Genomic DNA, 12,448 nt, shown 5'->3' with positions numbered 1-12,448 from the left:
TTGCTGTTCTTTTATTATTATGATGATTAATAGTGGGAATTTATTGATGATGGCTTAGTAAAGTTCCACTCATGTCATGCAGCTATGAGTCATGATTTTACTGACTGTAAAGTAACCTTGTGTTTTCTGTTTGAAACATTGTATAACAGGTTATCACATGAATAAGCACTTTACTATTACCAGTTGAAATGCTCCACACACAAACGCAGACACACCCACCCCCACACACGCACAGCACCTCAAAGCTGCAGCGACAGCAGCCGGCAAATTGAGCACTTGCATCTTGGCGGCTGCAGTCACTTCCTGCAGTTCATCATTGGGATGGAAAACGAAGGACGTGTGATGGAGAGGATTTTTAGATTGCGTTGAACGCTTGAACCAAGTCGGAACCCAACGGCCAGGTGATGATTCCTGACTTTACTTAAGCCTTTTGTCACACAATTGGGATATCCTTGTGCAAGCCGATGTCAAAAACGAAATGTTGTATTTCGCCTCGTCGAGTGGCCCGCTTCTTCTTCTGTTTTATGCTTGTTTTAAACTTGACTGCCCTCGCTGTCACGGGTGGTGGGTAGAGTGGGTGAGGGGAGTGAATGTGGTGGATGGACCCAATGGCGAAGAAACATTGCATGGAGACAGACAGGAAGGGCAATATAAGGAACTTTACTTACAATGAACAAGTAAAAGACTGGATGAGACGTGAGAGGACTGTTCGCCAAGACTTGACTGGGCAAGGGGAAGCTGGTTGACATGACAGGATGGAACGTGATAGGACTGGTCGCCAAGACCAGACCGGACAAGGGGAAGCAGGTAGCCATGATGGGGAGGGACGTGAGCAGACTGGTTGCCATGACGGGACTGAACGTGGGAAACTTGACTGAATGTGGGCAACTTGGCAGATCGTGAGGCGACCTGACAGAACGTGGGTGACTAGACACTCGTAACAATGAGGACGAGGAGAGAACTTGACTGAGACGAGGACAACTTGAACAGAGACTAAGAAAACCGTTGTGACTTGACTTGACAGCAATGACACCGACACGACTAGGGGTGTGCTCAAAAAATCGATACGGCAATATATTGTTGTGAGCCTCATTACAATGCATGCATCGATATGCAGGCGTCAGAATCGATATTGCTCGTTAAGTTTAAATAGACAGTTAACGTTTGCCTTTGCAGCTTGCATTGTACCTAAAAAATAAAAACCAGCAGCGTCTTTGAAGTTAATTGCCTTCAATTAATGCAAAAATAGCTCACCAGTGTTTGGACACTGTCTTGCAAAGAAAAATGAAAGCAGAGGAAGAATATCAACATTTATTTACTTATAAACTTAACATGGCACGTGTCTTAATGTTAATTTTCATATATTTTGTTTAAAAAACGATAGAATGTGTTACATGAAAAAAAATGGGGCTTTTAATTCCCCAAATATTTCAAATAAGCAAATTTTTGAGCTGTAATTTTAATACTTTGATATTTTTGTTCATATCCGCTCATGCCTATTAATAAATTTTCCCAGTGTGTCTATGAAAACTGCTCCTTGCTCTGTAGTGTGGACACATTTAGACCAGGCATGCCGCTTGGTGGTAAACCAGAAGAGCTACTAACAAAAACGTTTTTGTCATCCAGCATAATAAACATATCCTTTAGGTATACATATGACTGTTATTATAAAATGCAAGTAAATCAATGTAAAATATCGGGATACATATCGCCTTGAAGATCGCGATACGTATCGTATCGTATCGTGATACGTATCGTATCGTATCGTGATACGTATCGTATCGTATCGTGATACGTATCGTATCGTATCGTGGGTTGGAGGCAATACGCAGCCCGAGACACGACAGGACAAGACAATGCTCCCACACGGACTGAACAAACATCACTGACTAAATACACCAACACTAACAAAACAACACCTGGGAAACACAATAGGCTGAGGGCACTGATTGGTCACACATACTGGGAAGGGAAGACACACGCAGGTGGACAAGGTTAACCATGACGAGACAAGGGGAGAACTCAAAAAACTACAAACATCTAAAACCAAACAAAACATGACACTCTGAGGAGTTGAAAATGCATCCAAGGGAGTTGGTATTATCATTAAAACCATTTCTTTTCTTCCTCCAGTCATTGACGAAAGATGAAGAGGGACCAGAAGTAAACTCTTTGGCAGATGATGTCGACAGGGCTCCACTGCGAAATCTCATCTTCCGATTATACAAACTTTGCGATGTGTGCTAGATCAGGTGACCTGAAAATGACAAATGCGAACTAATGGGGGCCACTCCAGGGTCCCGCATGAAATCTTGTCTTGACTTCCTGGGCGCACTGTGGCTTCTATCGACCGCGATGGGCGTCGCTGGCGCCTGCCCAAAAAGATGCCACTGCGTTGAAAGGAAGGGCGATGCCGTGGTGCAGTGCACATCCCGCGACTTGTCCGACATCCCCTCAAACGTGCCCGAGGACGCCGTGGTCCTGCTGCTCTCGTCCAACCACATCACTCACGTCCCCAAGGAAGCCTTCGCGCACCTCCGTCGACTCAGGGAGCTTGACCTTTCTCACAACCTCATTGAAAGCTTGGAGGTGGGCGCTTTCGAAGGAATTTCCGAAGGCTTGAGGACCTTGGACCTTTCCAACAACCACCTCAGCAGCCTGCCCAAGGAAACCTTCACCAGACTGCAAGCTCGGGTGCGCTTGTCCAACAACCCCTGGAACTGCGAGTGCTCCTTGCAGGAAGTGCTGAGGGAGCTGAGACTCGACCCCGAGACCGTCAATGAGGTGAGCTGCTCCACGTCTGTACAGGACCAGTATGTCGGACAAGCGGTGGTTCAGGTCCTGGACTCTGGAATCAACTTGTGCAACTTTCACCGGAAGACGACGGATGTGGCCATGTTCGTGGCCATGTTCTTCTGGTTCTCCATGGTGACCGCTTACATCATCTACTACATCCGACACAATCGGGAAGAAGCGCGAAGGCACGCGGAGCACCTCAAGTCCCTGCCCAGCAGCTCCCATATCGGCAATCAGCAGTGTGTATTAGAAATGATGCGCCAATGAATAGAAATGAGTGCGCATTGATGCATCCAGATGAAAGTCAAACCAGGGAATATGATAAGAGCGTACGTTGCTGCACAAGTCACATGCGATGAGAAGCAGCTCAAAGAAATGAAAATAATTCCGTTTTGAAAAAAGTCTGCTTAAATATGTGGCCAGAAGAACAAAATGTTAAGTTGTTTTCTTCTCTTCCAAGAAAATCAATTAAGTGGGATTTTTATTTGCGCTGCGTAAACAACTGAAGTCTGTTTCAACTACTGTCAAATGGGCAGATGCATTCAACTTTTTTTAACTTGTAAAATGTGGTATTGATATCTTAATGTTCTGAGTAGACAGCACGTCTCTTTAACCTTCTTATTAATGCTATTATATTTAGTGTCATATTTTGTTATAGGTGAAAATGACTTCAAATCGAATGCTAAAAGCAATATGAAGAGAAAGCTAGACAATAACATCCATGAGTTTTATTTTCTATGCAGACGATGAAATTTGGATGCTTCCATGCCAATCACCCAGTGGGATTGTGATTTGAATGAAACTTAGTGTACTTGTTGATAGTGGTGGCGCTACACTAATAATAATAATAATAATAATAATAATAATAATAATAATAATAATAATAATAATAATAAGTGCTTGTGAGTGTGGATGGCTGTTCGTCTTTGTGTGCCCTGCGATTGGCTGGCAACCAGTCCAGGGTGTACCCCTGAGATAGGCTCCAGCACTCCCCACAACCGTTGTGAGGAATAAGCGGTCAAGAAAATGGATGGATGGATAATAATAATAATAATAGAGATCAATGGGAGCTACAGCGTGGCCACGGGTCAGATTTCATAAAAGATTGTTGAAAACAACAAGCATTCCAAATTTGGAAGATCGCCGTCATCTTTTGACCTTTTGTTTGATTTGACCTTGAAATTGACCTTGTGGATCAAGGAATCCTGAGAAAATTGTTCAAGAAATGTAATCTTTTGCATGTTCTGTCAAACATCTCAAAGTTTCAGAAATGTCAAAAGTTTGTTTAGAGGCAATACGGAGTCAACGTGTCCATACGCTCAGACTTTGGATGATTATTCAGTTCCTGAGATATAAGTGTTCAAAGAAAGTGGCCACGCCCCTTTTTGCCAAAAATGTCCAAATTCAGAGGGCCGTGTTCCTTCCGATTGATCTAAAATTCGTCATTTACTGTTGTCCCAAGTAGGCCAAGTTAAAAGCTTCAGATGTTTGGATTGATTTGACATTGAATATTCTAGAAACAAAAATTGCAGATGACAATGTTTTATTCTTATTATTGCTAGTGCATTGATCGAGAAAAAAATGGAAATAATAAATCCCCATTTATTCTTCAACACAAGTCTTTTACATTTTACAGGTATGTATTGCTACAGATGAAAAGTGCATCATGCAACAAATAATGAGCATGCGTGTCCTCTGCTGCACAATGAATTCCACCAACAAATGAAATGCATAAATTTCCGACGCAATATGTTGTTCCCGCTTATTGCAGAAATGTTTTCCCTCCATTTTAGTGCTCTCATTTGCCAATTGCCATGTGACCGAGGGTTTTATTTGATGTCAAGTAGTTCTTTGATCTGTAAAGTGAAATGAATGAAATTGTTGAGTTCAGAAAGGTCAAAGAATAAAAAAATTGCTAGTTAATTAAAACCAAGATCTGAATCTGGAAGAAACTCTTGTTCCAGTTTTCTTTTCAGATTCATTGTTTGTGGCATTTTTCAAATGTTCTTCATTGAGAGACAAGTGCAGGTCTCAGCAGGGCTTCAATGCATTGACTCACCAATTATTTGCTCAGGCGATGAGGTCACAAACCGGCTTATGGATGTTGGCTAGTTTGAAGAGTTGATATATGAACAATACTTATCCTTGGGCTTGAAATATTGCAGGATATCAAATCATGGTCAAATAATACTGCTAATAATGCTCGAAAAACCTTATCAAGCCGAGAGGCCTGCCTAGTTTGTCTCCCCTCCCACACATACACCACCAAGCGAAGGCAGCCATCTTGCTTTTTAGCCTTTACCCAGCAGGAAGTGAACACGTCTAACTGTAATAGCCATACCTGGCTAGTGGGTGCATACGAAGCATAAATGACCACACTATGGGCAAAACTTCAAAACAAAGCAGAACTAACACAAAGTTACAACTTGCATACTTGCTTATTTCAACTTAACTAATTGATTTGTTCATTCTGACCCCCTTTGGAGATAATGGCTCCAACATTGATGCCAGCGAGAGGAAGAGAGTGCATGTGAGTTCAAACAAGCACAAGCTCAACTTCAACACCAGTTTGTAGAAATGAATGTTTTGAGGTAAGCCGTCGTAGTTTTTCATCTCCATATAAGCTCTAAATAGAAATGTAGAGGTCAATGTTGGATTAGTGTTTGATGAATTGAACAACTTCCTCTTTTGGTTTTCCAGCAAGCACTCACCCTGAATCGCTTCACTTCTATGTGATAACCGTTAGCCATTTTGAAAAACGTCAACAAGAAACGTAGCAAGAATTTATGACTGAAAATATTACCCCATCTATAAATTGACTGTAAGGCAATCATAATTTCATCTCTTCACACTAAACAGTTGTGGAGCATCTTTTTTTTTTATCTTATATTTTTAATACTGTAGTCCAAATTTGCCATCATAATGATATGACTGTATTGTTCAGGGAGTTTTTTTCCCCTCCATTTGGTGCAATCAGTCTTGCTTCTCATGCAATCAGCAGTTGTACGTGCCACCTGCTCCAAGTTGGCTCGTTAATGCTGAATGGGGGGGAAACATCTTCCCCAAAATTCTTCTTCACCACTTAAGCTTATATTTCACTCATCATAATCTTATGAAACATATTCATCCTTCACCCTTGTGGAATTGATTGCATAGCATTTGTTTTCTTTGCAGAATGTGTTGTTGTCATGCAATAAAACATAGCAGTGACTTGAGTATATTGTATTGCTAAATCAATGCAAAGGGACTTTTTTTGTTTTGGCGTGACAACATGAAGCATGTTAAGCATACTTTTGAATGAGAAACATTCGTTGAAATTAAACATGAAGACGTGAATTTTGACAGGCTAATTCATTGGGCCAGTTTCTGCTTTTTCTATAGGGTCATTTAAAAATATGCACGGCTGTGCAATTAATCAAAATTCAATTTCAATTATTACACTCCACAATTACAAAACTGGCATAATTGTGAACAAAAATAAAAACATATTTATACTAATTTTGAGTTTAAATGTATATATTTGCACATTATTTTTTATTTTAAAACAAATTTAATCTACATTGTGTTTGGTCCACAAGAAACTTGCATAATTATAGTGGTTTAAGCGAAATGTATTTGTCTTAATATTTGTGACGATTAAACATTTTCTTGTTTTGCGGCAAAAAGCAAATGATCATCCTATTCGTTTTTTTTTTTTTCAATTATTACCAAATTTTTCTTCATATTTTCTCGGGTCCAACACCCCAAAAATGTATTTTATTTTATTTTTTTCCCCCCTCACATGCAGTCAGTCAGTGCAGGGCTGGTGAGGTCATTTATCAGAAGCCGATGCAGCTTTTTCAAGTCTCAGCGACAAAGTGCACCCTTAAACAAATCTTTGAAGCGCAACTAGTGTATCACATCTGAGTTTTGCTCTACACAAGGAGAGCTTGAAGATCCCTTGAGGCCGCAGAAATTCTTCTAACCGAGTCTTCCTGCTGCTCCCTGGTGAGACTGTCCGGTCTGGAGCGGAACCCAAAAAAAATAAAAAATAAAATAAAAAATAAAATAAATAAAATAAAAAAATAAAATAAAAAGTCAATTTTCTTGGTGATTCCTGTTTTTGACTATGTTGGGAAATTGGCACCACATGGAGATTCTTTTGAAGAGCAAAGGACGGCGCGCCCTTATGAAATATCTTCTTGTCAACCGATATAGAATCACTGCGATGAGATTTCAGCCTGACTCATCAATGCCTCGGATGTCATCGGCTTTGATATTCATCTGCAAAAAAGACCTCGTCAAAGTCAAAGGCACAGCAAGTGTGCGATTGACAAATGTGTTTGGCCTGTAGTCAAACCAAAAAGAAGTGACAGCAAGCAACATCTGAGTGTGATTGGAGGAGCCTGCTGAAGGTTTTTGTGCCGCGTGATGCTCACCATGCAAACTGTGCTTTTCTGATTCTGACATTGGATTGTTTGCTAACGGCTGTTGCCAAGAATTCCATTTGGATTGTCCAAATTGATTTCAAGAAAATGAAAAGCTTTCCAGAAAGGTACTGCGAGCCTGCCTGCCCATGTTTAAAATGCATTTAGACCAGTGGTGTCCAAACTGCGGTCCGGGGGCCATTTGCGGCCCAACGTCCATTTTTTTAGTGGCCCGCGACATATGCTAAAAATGGCATTTGACTCGGCTCAAATAAAATAAAACCAAAAATGTTTGGAGATGGTCAAAGTAAGAAGGGAAGGTGTCGAAAAACACAGGTGCTATTAAAGTTTATTTTAGTTAACTAAAACTAACGAAAAAAAATAAAATTCAAAACTACAATTTCGTTAAGGAAATAAAATAAAAACGAAGATGCTTTTTAAAAAAGAAAACTAACAAACTACATTTTATGTTTACAAAACTAACTAAAAATAAAACTATAATTATAGTAAAAATGTCCTTCATTTTAGACTGGTAATTAATTTAATGCATGAGCCTTTGGGATGATTTTAAATGTGATTTTTAGTAGATTTATTTTGATATAAACCGGAGTAATGATGTTGCTCCCATGGTGTTTTTTAAAATATTGTGCACAGATAATACACATTAAAAAATAAAAAATAAACTAAAACTAAGCATTTATTAAAGAACTAAAAATAAAAAACTAACAGAACCACCCTGAAAACTAATTAAAACTTAAAAAAAAAAAAAAAAAAAAAAAATAAAATGAAAAAATCCAAAACTATAATAACCCTATTACAAATAAATTGGTTTATATACTGTAGCATTTTTCTAAATATGCAAAAACACAAATAAATTATTTGTACAATTTTTAGGACTAAACACAATTTCTCTTCATAACATTATGTGGCCCTTGCGTCCTTCTGATTTTCTGTATGTGGCCCTCAAATGAAAAAGTTTGGACACCCCTGATTTAGACTCACATGTTGTAGGTACATGAATAAATTAATTTGCCAATTTCAAATGAAGACTAAAGAGGATTTTGTTGAAGCAGTCAGCCTTCAGTAATCATGAGTTTCCAATTAAGTATGACGGAAACCTCCCTGAAATCTTCAGCGAGACTAGTATACAATGGAAGGAAAAAGTCCAAAGCAGATTGTTCAATGATGTTTTAAACTTTGTACAGTACACCACAATGTCATGGTCAATTGCCCAAATATGCTTGAGCCCGTTTCAACTGAGGCACTCGTACAAATTGTATCCAGATGCATTATCATTCTTCATTGGTCTATTTTTCAACCACTTCTATGTTTTGTGAAGCAGGTGAAGATGTAAAAACAAAAGTGAAATTGGAAACATCCTCCGACACGTTTGCATGCTCCGTTCGCTGTTCTTCCAATCGGGCATACGACTGCCCTCACTGATGTGACACGTGACTTTGGAAAGATTGATGAGATATCATAACACGAGGGTGCCGTCGCTGGTGTCGTGCTGTTGCCAGGGCCCAGTGGAAGGAGCCGGACTGCGGGGCCGGGGGCCTTCTAGTCTGGGGTGGGTGCTGATCTGTGACGACTGGAGGCTTCTCATCATGCCTCTTGCTCTGACCTCATACAGCTCCGCCGAGCTCTTTTTGTATCTGCAGGAAAAAGAAAAGAAAAAAAAAAAGGTCCCACTCGTCTTAACGGGCACTTCAAAACAAGCGCTGCTTCAAGGCATTCTTGAAAAAGTACAAAGGTCATGAATTTGATAAGATCTGTATTTTGAAAAATGGCATGTTGCCACTTGCTGTTGAGCGAAAGTGACTTCACACGCGTGTTGACGGCTCAACTTGTAAACGTCAGCTCAGCCGTGATTGGATGTTACCTCAACAACCTGCTGTCATTTTCAGTCGACAGCAAGTGGCAAAATGCCCTTTTTGAAGGTGAAAAATGAATGTGAATTGTTTACTGCTGAAAATTGCAAAATGAGTTAAGTCGCCGTTTAATAAATTTGTCAGACCACCATCACGTGGTGCTGATGCCACAGCTGCTCTAACTTAACAGCATCAAATAATTGTTCGTGTTTTGTAGTTGTTGATCAAATATATATATATGTACAACCCCCTCAACCAAAATATGTGAGCGTTAAAATACAGTATAATTTTGATGACATCGCTTGCTGCACCAGGATTTTTTTTTTTTTAGTGGGGCTTGAATTTCTGAACATCAAATGTTATTTGACAGAATTAACTCCAATTGCTGTAGAAAAAGTTGACATTCCTAATTCCAGTCCCTGTTCAATATATCTTTACTGGTTATTTATTTTCAAGCACGCTAGGTTTCATGAACCTACAAAATGAGGTGAAATGAAAGAAGAGTTCTGTTCAGGGTTGTTCACAAACGTGTTCAACAAACAGAGTGAGATTTCTTCTCAACAAGGTCACCAAACTGCAAGTTAATCGCATACAAGTAGAAGAGAGATATTAGCAATAATGTTTTAATGTTCAATGTCAACTAAAGCCTGATTTTCCATCAAGGAATACGACTGAGTTGCATTCAGTCTTGTCTATTGCGCGTGCTTGGCTTTTATTGGAAGCATGTTGGAAGAAAAACACCGCGCTTGAAAATCAAACTTTCTGTGAGGCATTTTGAGCATTTTGCTCATGTTTTCCCACGCCACAAATGACAAAAGATGAAACCCAAGTTGGATGTGGAGTTGGCGTCATGAACACAAGATGGTACTGGCACAAGCTCACACACAAAGGCAATGTCAAAGTGGAGCAGGACTCACAATCTGAGCAGCAACGACGACAAGACCACCGAAAGGGACGAGGCGGCCATGGCGGCCGAGCCCATCCACGGTTGCAGCATCAGGCCGGCGGGCATCAACACGCCTGCAGGGGACACAGCACACGGCTCAACAAGCACCACTCCCACCACTCATATACGGTGCCTTGACTTCACAACAGTTGGATTCATTCCCTCAATTTCGCTCGCATCTCAAATCATCTTTCAATAGAGCAAAAATAGAACTTTCCACTTTGGGACTGGAGTTGGGTTGAAATGAACAAATTCAAGTGGGAACGATCATGAAAATCTGGGAAAATAAAAAAAATAAGACTTCTTTCCCTTGAGTAAATGAACTAGTGATGTGTCAGTCGCGAACGAGTCGGTACGAAGAGTTCACTCTTTGAAGTGAACGATGAGAGCCGTGTCTCTCTCTCTCTCTCTGACGTGTCTGAAGCTAGGTTTGGCCGTGTCTCAGCTGCCGTGTTCAGAGAGGGAAGGGGGTGCTGGGGGGTGGGGCACTGCACGCCCAGCCGCAGACAGAGTGACAGGAGGAGGAGAAAATAGGAAAGGATGACAAGATGAGCCGAAAACGCAGTCACATTCGGAGACATTTTAATTGGTTTCAGTCAGATGAGAGAAGGAGCCGGATAGGCCCGTCCAAGTTGATATATATATTTTTGTTATGCAATTTTAAAATAAAGCAAGGTCTTTTATCCTGGACCGGGTGAGTAGCTAATGTTTGTTTTGTTCGCTGCTGCTGTTGCAGTTAAATTACTACTCACTATTTTTATTATTTGATTGTTATTTTGATTGTTGTTGGTTGAAGTTTTAAATTTGTTGCTTGTTTATTGTATTGAGCCTATTAATTTGTTCAATAAAAATTAGAAAAAAAATATTTTTCTTTGCTTGATAATTGTTGCTATTTGCAGTCAGTAGAGTGCAATATTTAGTTCACCAAGTCATTTATCAAAATGTATGGTAAATTTGTCGTAAATATTTAAAAGAAAAGCTCAAGTTAAACGAGCCGTTTGAGAGCTTTTCACTGAGCCGATTCAAATGAACCGGTTCACCGAAAAGCGACGAAAATCACATCACTAGAATGAACGAATAAATGTACAAGTAAATGTATGAATGATGATTGTCATTGCACATGCACAAGTACAGAGCAACACAATTGACTGAACAGAAACAACCCATCCAAGAAACATGAAGAAAAATAATGACAAGATGGAAAAGCCTGTCGGTACTCAATTTTCAGTGCCCCGAGATCTTTGAGTAGAAGGAAAGAAGATGAAGAGGAAAGTCTAGAGGAGCAAAGTATGAGCCTGGGGAAAAAAACAAAACAAAACAGACATTACAACAAATCTCAAGACTTGGTCATGTAGGAGGTGCAAGTTTGAGCTACAGCTACTCATGACTGATTTGCAGTTGATGTGGTAGCACACGATTTCTCACCTGCAGCGACGGGTATTCCGACAAGGTTGTAGATAACGGCAAAGAAAAAGTTGATGCGTATCCTCTGCACGGTCCTCTTGGACAGCTCGATACTGGCCACCACGTCCAGAAGGTCGTTCTGGGCAACAAACAAAATGGCGTCATGCAAGGAACAGACATGTCAACATACTACACGTAGGCCGCCGCCCACTCTGATGAGAACGATATCGGCCGCTTCGATGGCCACATCCGTGCCGGTGCCGATGGCGATGCCCACGTCGGCGCGCGCCAGGGCGGGCGAATCGTTGACGCCGTCGCCCACCATGGCCACGCGCAAGCCTCCTTCCTGGAGCGCCTGCACCTTGGCCACCTTGTGTGAGGGCAGCACCTCGGCAAACACCTTCCTGATCCCCACCTGTGGCGGACAAAGGTGACGAGGGGATGCCGAAGACATTCTCAGCCTGCCTCCTCACCTGCGCAGCGATGGCGTGCGCCGTGCGTCGGTTGTCGCCCGTTATCATGACCACCTGGATGCCCATGCTTTTCAACGTGTGCACCGCCAAGGCCGATTCCGCCTTGACTGTGTCGGCGACGGCGATCATGGCGCACAGTACACCTGCACGAGGCAGCGGATGAGAAGAGTGCGTCTGGACGTGCCACAAGTGTCAGCGTGTGGCTTACCATCGATGGCCACCAGAATGGACGTGTGTCCCTTTGCCTCGTGGCTCGACATGGCGGCATCCACGTCCGCTCCGACATGGTGGCCGTTCCTCCTCATCCACTCTCTGTTCCCCAACAGGACGGAGTAAGATAAAAGCTCACCTGGGTCCCAGGTAAGAACATGCAAAGAAAGCGAGTTGTGTATGGAGCGTATAAGAGCAAATGTAAACTGGGCTGCCGTAAAGTGTCCTGAAAAGAGCTGAAAGAAAACACACCTGCATTTGGCATCTCCGCTGCCTCAAGATGCAGACTTGTGTTGTCCGTGGAAGCCCCCGGCAACACAAGTGGCTCCTGGTTCTGCTGTG

At 41.5% G+C, this 12,448-nt stretch overlaps 1 protein-coding gene and 1 pseudogene across 5 annotated transcripts in view; one reads left to right on the top strand and one right to left on the bottom strand.

The window, feature by feature from the left end:
* Nucleotides 1-333: 333 nt before the first annotated feature.
* Nucleotides 334-4,572, top strand: LOC144015046 (leucine-rich repeat-containing protein 3 pseudogene; annotated as a pseudogene). Its single transcript, XR_013282675.1, has 2 exons — nt 334-401; nt 2,134-4,572. The product of XR_013282675.1 is annotated as a leucine-rich repeat-containing protein 3 pseudogene (transcript).
* A 3,515-nt stretch (nt 4,573-8,087) lies between these two features.
* LOC144014311 (copper-transporting ATPase 2-like) overlaps nt 8,088-12,448 on the bottom strand; it is a 19,827-nt gene continuing 15,466 nt past the window's right edge. Inside the window, exons 15-21 of one of the 4 annotated variants that reach the window (XM_077514047.1) lie at nt 12,359-12,448; nt 12,105-12,245; nt 11,897-12,039; nt 11,635-11,838; nt 11,445-11,562; nt 9,991-10,093; nt 8,088-8,857 (exon numbers count right to left, since the gene is read on the bottom strand). The exon at nt 12,359-12,448 is cut by the window's right edge and continues 97 nt beyond it. In XM_077514047.1, the coding sequence (XP_077370173.1) occupies nt 8,680-8,857; nt 9,991-10,093; nt 11,445-11,562; nt 11,635-11,838; nt 11,897-12,039; nt 12,105-12,245; nt 12,359-12,448 (977 nt within the window). In that variant the 3' untranslated portion in view covers nt 8,088-8,679. The other 3 variants (XM_077514045.1, XM_077514046.1, XM_077514048.1) reach the window with 3 other exon arrangements.

This window comes from Festucalex cinctus, chromosome 2 (genome assembly GCF_051991245.1).
Source record: "Festucalex cinctus isolate MCC-2025b chromosome 2, RoL_Fcin_1.0, whole genome shotgun sequence".
NCBI classification, from domain to species: domain Eukaryota; kingdom Metazoa; phylum Chordata; class Actinopteri; order Syngnathiformes; family Syngnathidae; genus Festucalex; species Festucalex cinctus.
Note: the sequence above shows the minus strand (reverse complement) of the source record. Positions and strands in the feature narration are given on the sequence as shown.